At 43.5% G+C, this 16,058-nt stretch overlaps 1 protein-coding gene across 4 annotated transcripts in view; it reads right to left on the reverse strand.

Moving 5' to 3' along the window:
- Window positions 1-16,058, reverse strand: part of PKD1L1 (polycystin 1 like 1, transient receptor potential channel interacting) — a 331,908-nt gene that overhangs the window by 233,173 nt on the left and 82,677 nt on the right. For all 4 annotated transcript variants that reach the window (XR_004538070.1, XM_033930462.1, XM_033930461.1 and 1 more), the window contains exon 17: window positions 14,117-14,285. Coding sequence is in view for 3 of the 4 variants with exons in the window: in XM_033930462.1 (XP_033786353.1) it covers window positions 14,117-14,285 (169 nt within the window). In the remaining variant the exon portion in view is untranslated. The remainder of the gene's footprint in view (window positions 1-14,116; window positions 14,286-16,058) is intronic.

Consider the following 16,058-nt stretch of genomic DNA (forward strand, 5'->3'; position numbering starts at 1 on the left):
AAGATGCTCAGGGAAGGTCTTTACTATTACATATCACCTTACAGGGTACAGACTTCAGGTTACTGATTACATATGGGCCTAACATTTACTCATCAACTTACCTTAATTCTTTGATTACTCTAGGACTTCAGGACACTTCTGTTCCTCTTCTGGTGGTTGGGGATTTAAATCAGGTCCTGGATGCTTCTCTTGACCGCACTGGACCATCTAGGTCTCCAACTGCATCTGAAACTAAGGGGCTACCCTTTTTGTGTAAATCGCTGGGCATGGTAGATCCTTGGCGTCTACTTCACCCGTTTGAACGGGATTATACTCACCAATCTCGAGCTCATGGAACCTTTTCCCGTTTGGACTATATACTGATATCTGAATCATTCTTCTCTCGGGTAACTGAGGCAACTATAGGTCCATTAGCCATTTCCGATCATTGTCCTATTTGGTTGGATGTGTCCTGGAGTGCTCCCCCTTTGGGGTGCTTCCGGTGGCGATTTCCTTCCTATCTGAAAGATGATCCTTCCTTTCAAGCATATCTGCACTCTTGTTGGGAGGACTTCTTGAAGACTAATGGACAACATGTACCCACTCCGGATCTCTTTTGGGATACGGCCAAAGCAGTACTTAGAAGGGCGATAATTTCTTATGTAACAGCTCGCCGCAAAAGAATCTCCCACGGTATTATTAGACTAGAGAAACAATATTCACAATTGAAAGCCCGATACATCCAAACTCCTTCTCGCTTGCTTCGTGAGGACATGCATTCAGCACAAGTAGCTTTGAATGCTTTGTTACATGATCGGGTTAAGCGTTCGCTATTTTACAGAAAATACAGATTTTATCGTTTTGGGAATAGAACCGGTAAATTGTTAGCCACGCTGACTAAGAACTGGCAGGACGATCGCTATATCTCCCGGGTTAAAACAGGATCTCATTCTTACCATACTAAACCAGCGGACATTGCTGAGGCATTTTATCAACACTTTTCTAAATTCTATGCTAGTCCTACTACCTCTATGGGCCCAGATGTCCTCAATTATTTGGAGGACGCTGGCGTGCCTAGATTCACAGACCTGCAGAGATCAGTGTTGAATGGACCTATTCAAGGCACAGAGATCCAGAAAGCAATCAAACATTTACGCTCTTATACTGCCCCGGGGCCTGACGGGTTTTCCACTGAATTTTATAAACTGATGTCTTTGCAGGTGTGTGAATCTCTTCTGGGCTACTACACAGTGGCATTGGAGAAAGGATCCTTTCCATCCCATGTCAACACAGCTACTATAACTTTGCTCCCTAAACCGGGTAAACCTAAAGATGAGGTTGATTCTTATCGTCCTATATCCCTCCTTAACGTGGATATAAAAATATTGGCTCATTTATTGGCTAACAGATTGACTCCTCTCTTACCACATGTAATATCTCATACACAGGCCGGATTTGTCCAGGGCCAACACTCGGTGGTGAATGTTCGGAGGGTACTGTTGGCAATGTCCAGAGCTCAACTTGCATCTACGCCGGGCATTCTGGTCAGCCTAGACGCTGCAAAAGCATTTGACCAAGTAAATTGGTCTTATCTTTTTAAGGTATTGGAATACATGGGAGTGGGGGGCTGGTTCTGGTCATCTTTGCGGGTGTTATACTCTTCCCCAACAGCTTCACTCTTAGTAAATGGTATATTGACACGAACATTTATAGTAGGTCGGGGAACTCGTCAGGGATGCCCTTTGTCCCCATTACTTTTTCTTCTTTACCTAGACCCTCTTTTACGTACCATATTGAAGGATGATGTTATAGTTGGGTTGATGGAGGGCTCTTCTCAACTACGGGTGCTAGCTTTCGCAGACGATATCCTACTCACACTAGCTCAGCCACATCATTCTCTGATGCGTGCTTTAGAAATCCTGGATGAATTCCACTTATATTCTGGACTGACGTTGAATAAACAGAAATCACTGGTACTACCTCTACAGCCCTCACTTTGCGATTCTTGGCCAGGCCCCTTTCCTCTAGTTTGGGCTCCATCTTCCATTCGATATCTGGGTATCCTTATACCAAGGGACTTAACTACACTCTATTCACATAATGTTTTGCCATTGCTCTCCCGAACTGAACAACGATTGCAGGCCTGGAGATCCTATCCATTGACACTAATGGGCAGGATTGCTTTGTATAACATGATGATGATCCTACAATGGCTCTATGTTTTACAAACTTTGCCCATTTTTTTGTTACGTAAACATAAGAACATAAGAAGCGCCATCTCCGGATCAGACCTTCGGTCCATCAAGTCCGGCGATCCGCACACGCGGAGGCCCTGCTAGGTATACACCTGGCTTATTTTATAGCCAACCATATCTTTATATGCCTCTCTCAAGGAGATATGCATCTAGTTTGGTTTTGAAGCCTAGGACTGTCGATTCCGCAATAATCTCCCCTGGGAGAGTATTCCAGATGTCAACCACTCTCTGTGTGAAGCAGAACTTCCTGATATTAGTCCTGAACTTGCCCCCCCTTAGCTTCATTTCATGTCCTCTTGTCCGTGTCAAATTGGACAATGTAAATAGTTTTTTCTGCTCTATTTTGTCGATTCCTTTCAGTATTTTGAAGGTTTCGATCATATCCCCACGCAGTCTCCTTTTCTCAAGGGAGAACAATCCCAGTGTTTTAAGTCGATCCTCATATTCCAGTTTCTCCATACCCTTCACTAGTTTAGTTGCTCGTCTCTGCACCCTCTCCAGCAGTTTTATATCCTTCTTTAAGTAGGGAGACCAATGTTGGACGCAGTATTCCAAGTGGGGTCTGACCATTGCCCTATAAAGCGGCATTATAACTTTCTCCGATCTACTCGAGATTCCTTTCTTTATCATGCCCAACATTCTATTTGCCTTATTTGCCGCTGCCGCGCATTGTGCCGACGGCTTCAGGGTCCTATCTATCAGTACACCCAGATCCCTTTCTTGTTCACTTTTTCCCAGAGTTGCACCTGACATTCTGTACTCGTATTCCTTATTTTTACTGCCTAAATGCATTACCTTGCATTTCTCCACGTTGAACTTCATCTGCCATTTCTCCGCCCATTTTTCTAACCGACACAAATCGCTCTGGAGTTCCTCACTGTCCTCCTGCGATCTGATTGCCCGGCAGAGTTTTGTGTCGTCTGCAAACTTGATGATCTCACTGGATGTTCCGTTTTCCAGATCATTGATATAAATATTAAAAAGGATCGGCCCAAGTACCGAGCCCTGGGGTACACCACTAGTCACTTTCTCCCAGTCGGAGAACTTCCCATTTATGCCCACTCTCTGCTTCCTGTTTTCCAGCCATTTGCCTATCCATCTTTGTATATCTCCCTCTATGCCATGGCTTTGTAGTTTCCTAAGAAGTCTTTTGTGTGGAACTTTGTCAAATGCTTTCTGGAAGTCCAAGTATATTATGTCCACCGGCTTTCCACTATCAATTTGCTTGTTCACGGTCTCAAAGAATTGGAGTAAATTCGTCAAACACGATTTCCCTTTCCTGAATCCATGTTGACTGGGTTTCATCAAGTTGTGTGTGTCCAAGTGCTGAACTATGCTATCCTTGATCAGTGATTCAATCATCTTGCCGGGGACAGATGTAAGACTCACAGGTTGCCCAGGTTGCCCGGTTCTCCTCTCGATCCTTTTTTGAAAATTGGCGTGACGTTCGCTTTCCTCCAGTCGTCTGGTATCTGACCAGTTCTGATTGACAGGTTTGCAAGTTTTTGCAGTAACTCTCCGATTTCAACCTTCAATTCCTTCAAGACTCTCGGGTGAATTTCATCCGGTCCAGGGGATTTGTCACTTTTAAGTTTGTCGATCTGGTAGTATATCTGATCTAAGTTCACTTCAACTGTGGTGAGGCTGTCCTTTATTTCTCCTGTAAACAGTTTCTCCACTTCAGGTATTGTTGAGGTGTCCTCCTTCGTAAAGACAGACGCAAAGAAGGAATTTAGTTTGTCTGCGATTTGTTTATCTTCCTTGATGTACCCTTTTCTTCCCATGTCGTCCAGGGGTCCCACTGCCTCTTTTGCAGGTTTTTTCCCTTTCACGTATCTAAAGAAGGGCTTGAAGTTTTTGGCCTCCCGGGCTATTTTTTCCTCATAGTCCTGTTTTGCATCCCTCACCGCCTTGTGACATTTCTTCTGTTCATCTTTATGTTTGTTCCAGGCTTCGGTTGTCTTTGTGCATTTCCATTTTTTGAAAGAGTCCTTCTTTTCTTTTATGGCTTCCTTCACCTGTATGGTAAGCCATGCTGGTTCTCCTTTGCCTTTAGTTCTCCGATCTTTGGAAATCCTCGGAATGTAGAGATCTTGTGCTTCTGCAATAGTATTTTTCAATAGGCACCATGCCTGGTCTACTGTTTCAAGTTTGTCCACCATCTTCTCGAGTCGTTTTGTTACCATGGCTCTCATGCAATCGTATTTACCCTTTTTAAAGTTTAAGGTGGTGGTTAAGGTTTTGGCATGTTTCCCTTTCCCGATGTCAAGTTTAAAGTTGATTACATTGTGATCACTCATTCCCAGTGGAACCATGACTTCTACTTCTGTTATCGGTCCGGTGAGACCATTTAGGACCAAGTCCAAGGTGGCGTCGCCTCTTGTCGGCTCTTTTACCATTTGCTCCAGGAAGCAATCCCCTAGCACCTCCAGGAACTTGGCCTCCTTGCCGCAGTTGGAGGCTCCTAGTTTCCAGTCTATTCCTGGGAAATTGAAGTCTCCCAATATAACTACATTGCCTGTCTTGCATACTTGTTTGATTTCCTCCATCATTTCTGAGTCAGTGACCTCCGCCTGTCCTGGGGGACGATAGTAAAGGCCAATTTTTGTATCTGCGCCATTGTGACCAGGAATTTTGATCCAGAGGGACTCCAGCTTCTCTTTCCTGTCTGTTGTAATCATTCCAACAGAATCTATTCCTTCCTTAACATATAGGGCAATACCTCCACCTTTCTGCCCTTCTCGATCCCTTCTATATAGTTTGTATCCCTGTAGTACTGTGTCCCATTTGTTTTCTTCATTCCACCATGTTTCTGTTATGCCAATGATATCCATGTTCTCATGTCTTGCTATCGTCTCTAGTTCTCCCATTTTGTTTCCTAGACTTCTAGCATTTGTATACATACATCTAAGTTCCCTTCGTGTTACCTTTTTGGACCTTCTACTCTTGGCTGTCCTTACAGTTTCATTTACGGTATCCTTTACTGCTCCTGTGTTATCTCCCATGTTTGCTGTGTGGTCATCCCCTCCTGTGTCTGAGTTGTCCCTTCCTGCTTGTTCTCCTTTGTTGGCTGTGAGGTCAACCTCTCTTGTGTATGAGTAGTAGTCCTTTGTTCCTACGTCGGGGCATCCTGTTGTCCGTGCCATCGACCGGTGGTCGACTGTCGGCTTTCCCCTGTCCTTCAGTTTAAAGCCTTCTCTATTGCTTTCTTCATGTTGCCTGCCAAAACTCTTGCTCCTTCCTTGTTGAGGTGTAGTCCATCCCTTCTGTAGTACTTGCTTTTTCCCCAGAACGCCGTCCAGTTGCGCACGAAGTCGAAGCCTTCGTCTTCGCACCATCGTCTCATCCAGGCGTTGATCACTTGCAATTCCCCTTGTCTCTTTCCATCTGCTCTTGGTACAGGGAGGATTTCAGAGAAGGCCACCTTCACCTCCCTGATCTTCAGTTGTCTTCCGAGTGAGCGGAGCTGGCCCTTCATCTCTTCCCTGTCATACTTCCGCCCGCTCACATCATTTGTTCCTACGTGGATAAGCACAGCGGTGTCCACTCCCCGTGCGCCATCTATGATCCTAGAGATCCTGTTGGTCACATCCTTTACTCTTGCTCCAGGCAGACAGGTGACTACTCTGTCCTCTCTTCCTCCTGCAGTGTGGCTGTCCACGTGTCGTATAATGGAGTCGCCTACGATGATCCCCATCTTCTTTATTCGGGAGTTCCTTGGGGGGCGTAGGTCCACGTCCTTGGAGTAGGGCCTGTCATCTTCCTCCAATGATACTCTTGAAATTGTTTCCTGTTCTTTGGGTGGGGGGATATCTTCCTGTGCTCTCACTATTCCTCCTGGTGTGCGGTTGTCTCCTACCTCGTCTTCATTTTCTTCTGTGTTTGCATGGGTGTCTTCTCTCCTCACTTGGGTTTCCTGAGTACAGTTTTCCAGCCCTGGGATCTCTACGTGATGCTGATGGGCTTCCTCTATGAACATTTCTAGATCCTTGACCTCGTCGTTTGGGCTGTGCTCCACTAGAATCTTCTCCTGTGCTCGGATTCTGTCTTCAAGTTCCATCACTGTTCCCTCCAATAGTCTTACCTGACATTTCAAGCTATCCATCTCCATGCATCGATCGCAAATGTATGCCTGGATCCCCGAAGGGAGGTAGTCATACATATTGCAGTCGATACAGAAGACAGGAAAGCTCATCTTCTGACTTCCTTGGGCTTCCATTTCGTGCTTCACTCGTGGGTTGTCTGAGTGATTTGTTGTGACCTACTGCTGCTCTTTTTCCTACTGATCCTACCTCCCCCTTACCTTCTGACTTCCTGACTGCAGTCTTCCTATTTGAGTGAGTCTGTTTGTGTTACAGTGCCTGTGCCTTTGTGTGCTTGTGTCCCTTACCTGCTGCTTCCTTGTGTTTCTTGCCTTGTTGTCTCTCTCGTGTGTGCTGTCTCTGCTCTACCTCACCTTGATTGTATGTGCGGGTTGGTTTCTTTTGTGTCTGTCTCTTCCTTATCTTCTGTGCTTGTCGGTTCCTTACCGGTCTGTTCTCCTCTGGTGTTCTTGAGAGTAGCGCTCGTCCCTTGCAAGGCCCTTCGCCGCGCGCCGAACAGCTGGGCGCCGTTGGCTCCTCCCCTTTTCAAGGGGGAGTCCGGCGCTGCCTGTGACGCGTGGGGGGGGGGGCGGAGCGAACTCTCGCCGCTACCCCGAGCCTACTGTCCTCCTACTTCCTTCTGCTTTCTTCGGTGCTTGGCACCAACGCTGCCTGTCTCCTCTGCTTCCTGCTCCCCTTCTCTCCTCTCTCTCTTCGGCACCGCGTGTGCCGCGCTGGCTCCTCCCCTTTTCAAGGGGGAGTCCGGCGCTGCCTGTGACGCGTGGGGGGGGCGGAGCGAACTCTCGCCGCTACCCCGAGCCTACTGTCCTCCTACTTCCTTCTGCTTTCTTCGGTGCTCGGCACCAACGCTGCCTGTCTCCTCTGCTTCCTGCTCCCCTTCTCTCCTCTCTCTCTTCGGCACCTCCGGCAATATCACCGTTCATTGTCTCGATTCTTATGGGGGGGGGGGTAAGAGATCCCGGATTACTCTACACAATTTATCTTTACCTACCTCTCAAGGGGGTCTGGGTCTATTACATTTGGGGAGGTTTAATGAGGCTTGCCTGATCCGGCATTTGAATGACTGGTTCTGTGGTACATCCTACTTTAAGGAGGTGGAATGTTTAGCATTCGCCCCCTACCACTTTAGCTACCTATTTCATGCTCGTTGCCTTCCCACACGGGAGGACAACTATGGTGATATGTTTCTCCTTCCCCTGCGTAGGCTCTGGAAGACTATCTGCCAGCGTTTGGCCATTAGATATGATACAACCCCATGTCTCCCGGTGGCTGGTAATGGAGACTTTCTCCCGGGTATGGATTTGGGTGCCCAGGCCTGGTGGACTGGGAGGGGATTATATTATTTGTTTCATGTATTACAATCTAATGGAACACTACAGTCTTTTCAAACGTTTTGTGACTCTTCTATTCTAAAGCCTGTTGACTGGTTCAAATATAAACAGTTACATCATTATATCAGTACCTTGTTGGGTCCCGCATTGAGTGGTGCCACCCAGGACAAATTGTCAGAAGCCTTTTGTTTAACTGCTCAGGAACCCATACCATTACGCTTCCATCACCGATTTCTACAGGACTTGGCCGGAGAATTGGACTATGCTTCATTGGCCTCCAAATGGACTCAAGACTTGCGGATTACCATATCGGTGGATATGCTAAAACAGAGTTTTTCAATGGGTATGAAACTATTGATATCTGTAGCAGAAAAGGAACGATATTACAAGTTTCTGGTTCGGGCATATTTTGCCCCAGTCCGAGCTTTTCGGGCACATGTAAGTACTACTGCTTGTTGCCCGAAGTGTGCGGCCCCAAGAGCTTCTTTAGGACATATGTTTTGGCTGTGTCCGGGCATACAGGCTTACTGGAAACGTGTTTGCTTGCATATTCAATCCATCTGGAACTGTACCTGGCAGCCTACAAACACATATTTATTTACATTGAAACTTACTTTGATGCCCATCCGTCCAGGTGCTGCGGCGTTTGTCCAAAAGGCTATCTTCATGGGACTTAAAACTATTCTTCAATGCTGGCTGTCTCCGCACACTCCAACTGTTTCCCACTGGCGCACACAAATGATCCAGTTGGCAGGCTATGAACGTTTGTCCGTTGCAGATATGAACTCTAAAACTGGTTCCTAAAACTTCAGTAAAGCTTTTGACAGCGTCCCACATCGCAGACTGTTAAACAAGATGAAATCGATGGGGTTAGGAGAGACTCTAACGGCATGGGTCAATGATTGGCTGAGTGGCAGACTTCAGAGGGTGATGGTTAACGGTACTTTCTCTGAGACATCGGAGGTGACCAGCGGGGTGCCGCAGGGCTCGGTCTTGGGTCCGCTCCTCTTCAACATATTCATAGGAGATCTGACTCAAGGGCTTCAAGGTAAAGTAACATTATTCGCCGACGACGCCAAACTATGTAATATGGTAAGCGACAGCAATTTACAAGATAGCATGGCGCAGGACCTGCGTACATTGGAATGCTGGTCCTCAACCTGGCAGCTGGGCTTCAATGCTGGGAAGTGTAAGGTCATGCACTTAGGTAGCAGAAACCCGTGCAGAACTTATACCTTAAACGGGGAGACCTTGACCAGGACTTCAGCGGAACGAGATTTAGGAGTAATCATTAGTGCAGACATGAAATCTGCCAATCAGGTGGAGAAGGCTTCCTCAAGGGCAAGGCAGATGCTGGGTTGCATCCGTAGAAGTTTCGTCAGCAGAAAGCCTGCTGTCATAATGCCACTGTACAGGACCATGGTGAGACCTCATCTGGAATACTGCGTGCAATTCTGGAAGCCACATTACCGCAAAGACGTGCAGAGGGTTGAGTCGGTCCAAAGGATGGCCACCAGAATGGTCTCAGGGCTTAAAGGTCTCTCGTACGAAGCAAGACTAAACAATTTGCAGCTCTACACTCTCAAGGAACGCAGGGAGAGGGGAGACATGATTGAGACGTTTAAATACGTCACTGGACGTATAGAAGTGGAAGATAACATTTTCCTTCTCAGAGGCCCCTCAACCACAAGGGGGCACCCGCTCAAACTCAAGGGCGGGAAATTTCACGGCGACACCAGGAAGTATTTCTTCACGGAGCGAGTGATTGATCAATGGAACAAGCTTCCAATACAGGTAATCGAGGCCAGCAGCGTGCCAGATTTTAAGAATAAATGGGACGCCCAGTGGGATCACTACGTGGGTCAGGGCAAAACATTGGCTAATCTTAAGGGGAGGGTCTATAGAGTGGGCAGACTTGATGGGCCTTGGCCCTTTTCTGCCGTCATCTTTCTATGTTTCTATGTTTCCTCATATTTACGTTGCTGGATGCCTTTTTGTTCTACACTAACACCGGTAGTACGCAGTAGATTGTTGAATTGACCTGAACCCAGTTTGAGGCTGTTCCCATGGGAGGGTGGGTGGGAAAGTGGGAGAATGGGGGGTGGGGGGTGGATTTTTTGGGTTGTGGAGTTGCTGATTGGGTAACCTGTTTGATGGACTGGTTGATCTTGTGTCTGTTCTGTATATGAAAACCTAATAAAAAAGATTTAAATATAATATATGTAAGCAAGGAACTGGTACAATAAGGATCAAAGTAAGGAGAACGGGAAGGAAGGTACAGAGGGAGGTCTTGGGGAGCAAGGGTAGGGTAAGGTGTCTTAGGCTACAAACGGTTAAATAGATTAGTTTTTCAGTAATTCAGTACAGGCAGTATATAAGGGTAAAAGCAATGTGAATAGCAATGTTATGTTGACAGCATTGTTATCATAATATAACATTGCAAATGACATAATAGGAATGCTATGTTATGTTATGGTCTGTTATGTTAACAGCTATGTTATCTTATGTTATGTTAATAGAAATGTTATGTTATGTTAACAGTAATATTAACAACTATATTATGTTTTATTAACAGCTATGTTATGTAAATGTTAAAAGCAATGTTAACTGCTATATGTCATTTTAACAGTAATGCTCTCTGCCATATTATGTTCGCAGCAATTTTATGTTAACAGTTATGTTATGTCTGCATCTATGAGACAAACATGGTTTTTCTTATTACATAGAGCATTTTGGACACCGGTTCGTTTACAGAAATTAGATAGTTCAAATTCTAATAGATGCTGGCACTGTCATCTAGAAGTAGGGACATTGGATCATCTACTATTCTATTGTCCCTTGATACTTAGTTTTTGGAGATCCATTTGGGGTCAAGTGGCAACCCCATGGACCTGAAGAAAAAAATTGCTTGTCAAAAGAACAGTAATTGTGATTCAATACCAAGTCTTCTAAAGCTATTAAAAACTCAGAAAGTATACGGCCATGATTGATCTGGTTAGTTAAGATATGTCTTAAAAGCTCTAAGCGCCATTTTGTTTTGAGACAACGTATGTTTGGTCTCCTCGAACAACTTCTCTGCCTGCATCCTGTGTTTGCTCCTGAGGAAAGGGATCTTTTCCCTGAAACGGAGTTCTGTTGAGCAATGGACTTTCGACACTTACAGCGTGTTTAACTGCCTTCTTCTTCAGCTAAGTACTATTTGGACAGTTTTCCGATTTGATTTTTTGTTGGGAAATTGTGATTCTATAATCAAATGTTTTGATCTCATTACATGCACTTTATAACTATTGTTGCTCACAGGGAATGACAGTGGTACTATCTTTGTTATAGACACAAGAAAAATTTGAAATCAAAAAGAACAAACAAAGAAAAGAAAAGAATTATAAATTAAGATTTTTTTCTAAAATTAACTAGTAATCAGTTTTGTAACATTGAGCACTTAGCACTTTATATTTTTTCACTGGATTATATAGAAGGTTGCACGAGGCCCGAGGATGTGTCATGTTTGAGTACCCTGTTGGGTAACAACTATTCACGACTCTCATTACAGGCTGGACCTGATTTAAGTAGAGGAGTGACTACTGAGGCCCTCTAACAACCCCGAATAACTTTTTTCATTCATTTACTTGTTATTAATTAGATTTTTACCAGTGCTTTGTGATAACCTATTTGGCTAGCTCTTGATTTCCCTGTGGCACCAAACAATTTATAAGAAGTTTTGTTTCTTTTGTATTTATGCTATAGTAACAGCTATATTATATTATGGTATGTTAACAGCAATGTTAACTGCTACATTATGTTAACAGCAATGTTAACAGCTACGTTATGCTAACAGCAATGTTAACAGCTATGTTATATTAACAGCAATGTTAACGGCTATGTTATGTTAACAGCAATGTTAACTGCTATATAATATGTTAACAACATTATATTATGTTAACAGCAATGTTATGTTAAGTTAACAGCTATGCTAACAGCTATGTTACTTTAACAGCAATGTTAACTGCTATGTTGTGTTACAATAATAGCAATGTTAACTGTTATATTAACAGCAATGTTATGTTGACAGTAATGGTAACAGCTATGTTATGCTATATTAACAGCAAGAGTAACAGTTATGTTATATTATGTTATGTTAACAGCAATATTAACTGCTATGCTACATTAACAGCAATGTTAGGTTAAGAGCAATGTTAGCAGCTATACTATATTATATTATCAGCAATATTACAAGCTATGCTAGGTTAACAGCAATGTTATGTTTTATTAATAGAAATGTTATGTTTTGTTATGTGATATTAACAGCAATGTTATGTTATTAGCAATGTTATGTTAACAGCAATGTTAAGTTATATTATGTTGTCTATTCTGCCTTTACCTATTCAGTTTAAGGTTGGATTACATTACATGTTGTTGGGTCAGTTACCCAGGAAGTTACAATGGACAGTTTGATATGGACATCCAGTAGGGTTGCTATTCCAGGTAGATCAGTACAACTATTAATATAGTTAGGTCATAGTTACAAATGCATAGTTACAAGTACAAGTAAGTCATCATTAGTTCATTGTTATGTCTCAGGGGTTGCATTAGGCGGTTTAGAAATGGGCTTTTACAATTATCATTTCAGTTACTTTAAGGTTGGCTCCCTGTATTGGTACAAAAGCTTTCTGAACCTGAAATAGTGGCCACAAGATCATAGTGTAAGCGGGTAGTTGGTTCCAGAATTTTGCTAATTGATATTGGATGGATAAGGCCATTTGCCTGATAGACTTTATAGTGTTGCGTGCTGGGAATTTTAAGTGGTAGAGATTTCTGGTTCCATATCCACTGGAGGCACTCTGGAGTAGGGTAGCCAACTCTATTAGGTAGCTGGGGGCATTCCCTCTCAGGATCTTAAAGGCAGTGATGCCTAATTTAAACTTGATCCTTGCAGTTATGGACAACCAATGTAGTTTCATATAGTAGGGCTGCAGATATTCCGATTTCCATAGTCCATATAGGAGTCTTAATGCTGCAATTTGAACTAGTTGTAGATGCAATAACAATGTTTTAGAGCAAATAACTAGTTACATTAGAGTAGTCTAGTCAGGATAGGATTAGGGATTGCACTATCATTCGGAAGGCATTTGTTTTGAGGTATTTTCTGATGGGTCTCAGGTTTCTCATCACATATTGTAAAGTGAATGGCTTCAACTTAAATCATTATCTGAAGGTCAGAAACTGACGTTTGCCATCATCAAACAATATACTGTAGAAGATGCTGACAATGATATGCGTCGGGCTGCTTCGGGCCTTCTCACATCGGGACGTTCCACTGCCGCATTGCTGATGACATCAGCAGTGATGTGGAAGAGGAACGCTCCGACGTTTAGATTGCTGCCATGATGCTGCCTTTTGGAAGTCTTGCGGTCGGTGTGGGGAGGGAAAGATGGAAGGGTCTGCTGCAGCATTTAGGAAGATTCCGGTACCAGCAGTAGACTTTTATTTTGCTTTCCCCTACCTCCATAAAAGCACTTCAACTAGGGCTTATTTTTGGGGTAGGGCTTATTTTAAGACCTATCCCAAAAATCATGCTAGGGCTTATTTTTGGGGAAACACAGTACTATTTATCACTCATATAGCGCTAATAGACATACGCAGCGCTAAACATTTCGACATTTAATAGACAGTTCTGCTCAGAAGAGCTTACAATCTAATTTGGACAGACATAGATGACATATAAGGTTGGGGATGCAGAACCCAAGGGGAGAGGAGTTAGGAGTTGAAAGCGCTCTCGAAGAGGTGGGCTTTTAACTTGGACTTGATCACTGCACAACTTTGGCTGGAGTATATAGCATCTGAAGCTTACTGTGTGGTAATTATTTTTGCTTATTTATTTTTTTTGAGGGGGTATGGCATGGATGGACAGTAGGCATGGAAGTATTAACCAGCTACTGTGGTCACAATACCATGTACAAATAGGTTAATGCGGTCTTAATGCAGAAGGATGTATAGCCTTCAAAATAGGAATTAGTAAGTGCTCATGCGTTAATATGGCAGTCCCAAGCACTAATGGAAAAATTAGCACAGGACCAGCAAAAAAAAAAAAAAAAAAAAAAAGCCTTACAATCACTGTAAAAAATGGGCTTACTAGACAGGACAGTGCCACTTTAGAATGTGTTAAGCCCATTTTTTACCTCAGTTTAGTAAATGGGCCCCTGAGTCATTTGTTTGTTTTGGGAAAATTTAATTAAAAACCAACAACCCTAAAAAAGCAAATATAAAACCATAGTTTCCCAAGCTTTTGTGTTTATGTTGTCCTGCTTAATGTATTCTGATTTTTCATTTCTTTGCGTGGAGGGAATGGTAACTCATAGGTGTTTCTTTCATCTGAATCCTCCCTAAGGGTTTTTGGTCATAAATTTTTACTAAACCTCAAATTTGATGGAATTGAGTTAAAATACCATACCTTTTTGGAACCCTATATCTTTTAGTTATACTTCTTGAAGTTGTTTTCTCTGGAAGCTGGTCCCCAAAATGCCAAATAAACTCCAGAGGGTCTGTCTCAGCCGTCAATGCCATGAACAGGATATCAGTGCCTGCTGCAAACACTGTCCCATTGGTATAAACAGAAACAGCTGGAGCAAGAAATAAAAGAATGCCTTTTGATTATCTGTCTTTAAGGCTAGAAATTCTTTTATTATTATTCCATGCAAATATAGCAAAAAAGGGATCCCCAGCTAAGTTTACTAAGCCATTAATTACTGTTACACGTTGGTGGGGTACATTAATTTACATGGGTAAAAGATTACATGCAAATTACCGAGCCTGCATAAAAATAATAGTGTGTGACTTGTTTTATAACCCACATACTTTGACCTACATTTTCCAGTAAGCATGCCTGGGGAAAAGTTAGGTCAAAGGAGAAATCATTGTTTTTTCTCGTTAGGACATTTTCTGCCTTCCTATATCTTTAGAAAATACCTGCCTTTCTATTTCTATTTTTCTATGTGTGTAAGCTGAAATTTGTTGCAACTTAACCCTACACATATAGCCTCACTGGAACTTGTTAGTTTTTCATTGCATCAGCTTATGCCAACAATGTATCTTGTACTTTTCACATGGCTTCAGCGGTGCCACTTAGCGTTCAAAAGGTTTTCATTATACTAAGCTTTATACAACCACCTCCTCATTAGCCTTCTATATATTTCTCTCAAAACCAAGGTTTTCAACAAATTTGTAATCAATTGCACTCAAATGTTTTTCAAATTGATACCGTTTTAAATTTTAACTTGAAACTTCTTAGTAATTGTTTGTTCATCGGTCAGGGGAGACTTGTTCAACATGTTTCGCTGAAGTTCGGTTTTGTCAAGGACATCCCCCAGCTGCCGTGAACAGCCCCTGTTGGGGTGGGGGATTTGGAGGGTGTTGGGGGTTCAGGGTGGGGTGTCGGGGGATCGAGGGAGCCTGACGGCAGGAAGGAGTAGGTATCCCTCCTGCTGATCTTGAAGGGGGTGGGGAGTGTAAGGCAGGAGGGAATGATCATCTCTCCTGCCAATCATTGGGGGGTGTCAGGCAGGAGAGAGTAGGCGTCCTTCCTGCTGATCTTCCGGGTGGGTGTTGGGAGGGGGGGTCCTCTGCCGCAGTCAGCTCACCTGATTACAGCAGGGGTATATTCCCCCTGATAAGCTGAGCCAGCAGGACTCTCCGAAGCCAAGGTGTCAGGGAATCCTGCTGGCTCAGCTGATTGGGTATTCCTGTGCCATGATCAGCTGATGGCAAGGGATCCTTCAGCAAGGTGCTATTATCTAACTGGCGCCAGTTAGAGAATCGGTGTGTGTGTGTGGGGGGGGGGGGGTAAGGTGTCTGTGCCTTAAGGTAGATTCTGTATGGGACCCTGGTGCATAATTCTCAGCCGCTTCTTAGGCAGCCGTCAAGATTGGTGTCCTATATAGAATCAGGCCCTTAGGTTTTAGAACATCTTATTTAAGTATTGTGTCTCTAAATTTATACCGTATGCCACCTAAAATTCTTTCTGAAGTGTGGGTAACTAATTATTATTTTAAAATAAACTAGTGCACACATATGTATTTATTTCAGTGCTGGCCAATGGATTTCCACCTCCTTACATCATAACCTCCCACTGGAGGCAAACCACCCTCACTCTCCAGTGAGTCCACTAGCTCCATGCAGCAATTCATTATGTCAAACTGCAGCCCTTGCTTTCCATGTATGGGTGGCATATGAGTATTTAAAACTGCATTTTATAGGAAGGAATTTTTGCTGGAAAGAATTAAGTTAAGCAGTTTTGTTTTGTGTGCATATGTTTTATATATGTACTAGTATTTTAGCCCGTTACATTAACGGGTGCTAGAATATATGTCTGTCTGTCTGTCTTTATTTCTGCCTCT

Source organism: Geotrypetes seraphini, chromosome 2 (genome assembly GCF_902459505.1).
Source record: "Geotrypetes seraphini chromosome 2, aGeoSer1.1, whole genome shotgun sequence".
Lineage (NCBI taxonomy): Eukaryota > Metazoa > Chordata > Amphibia > Gymnophiona > Dermophiidae > Geotrypetes > Geotrypetes seraphini.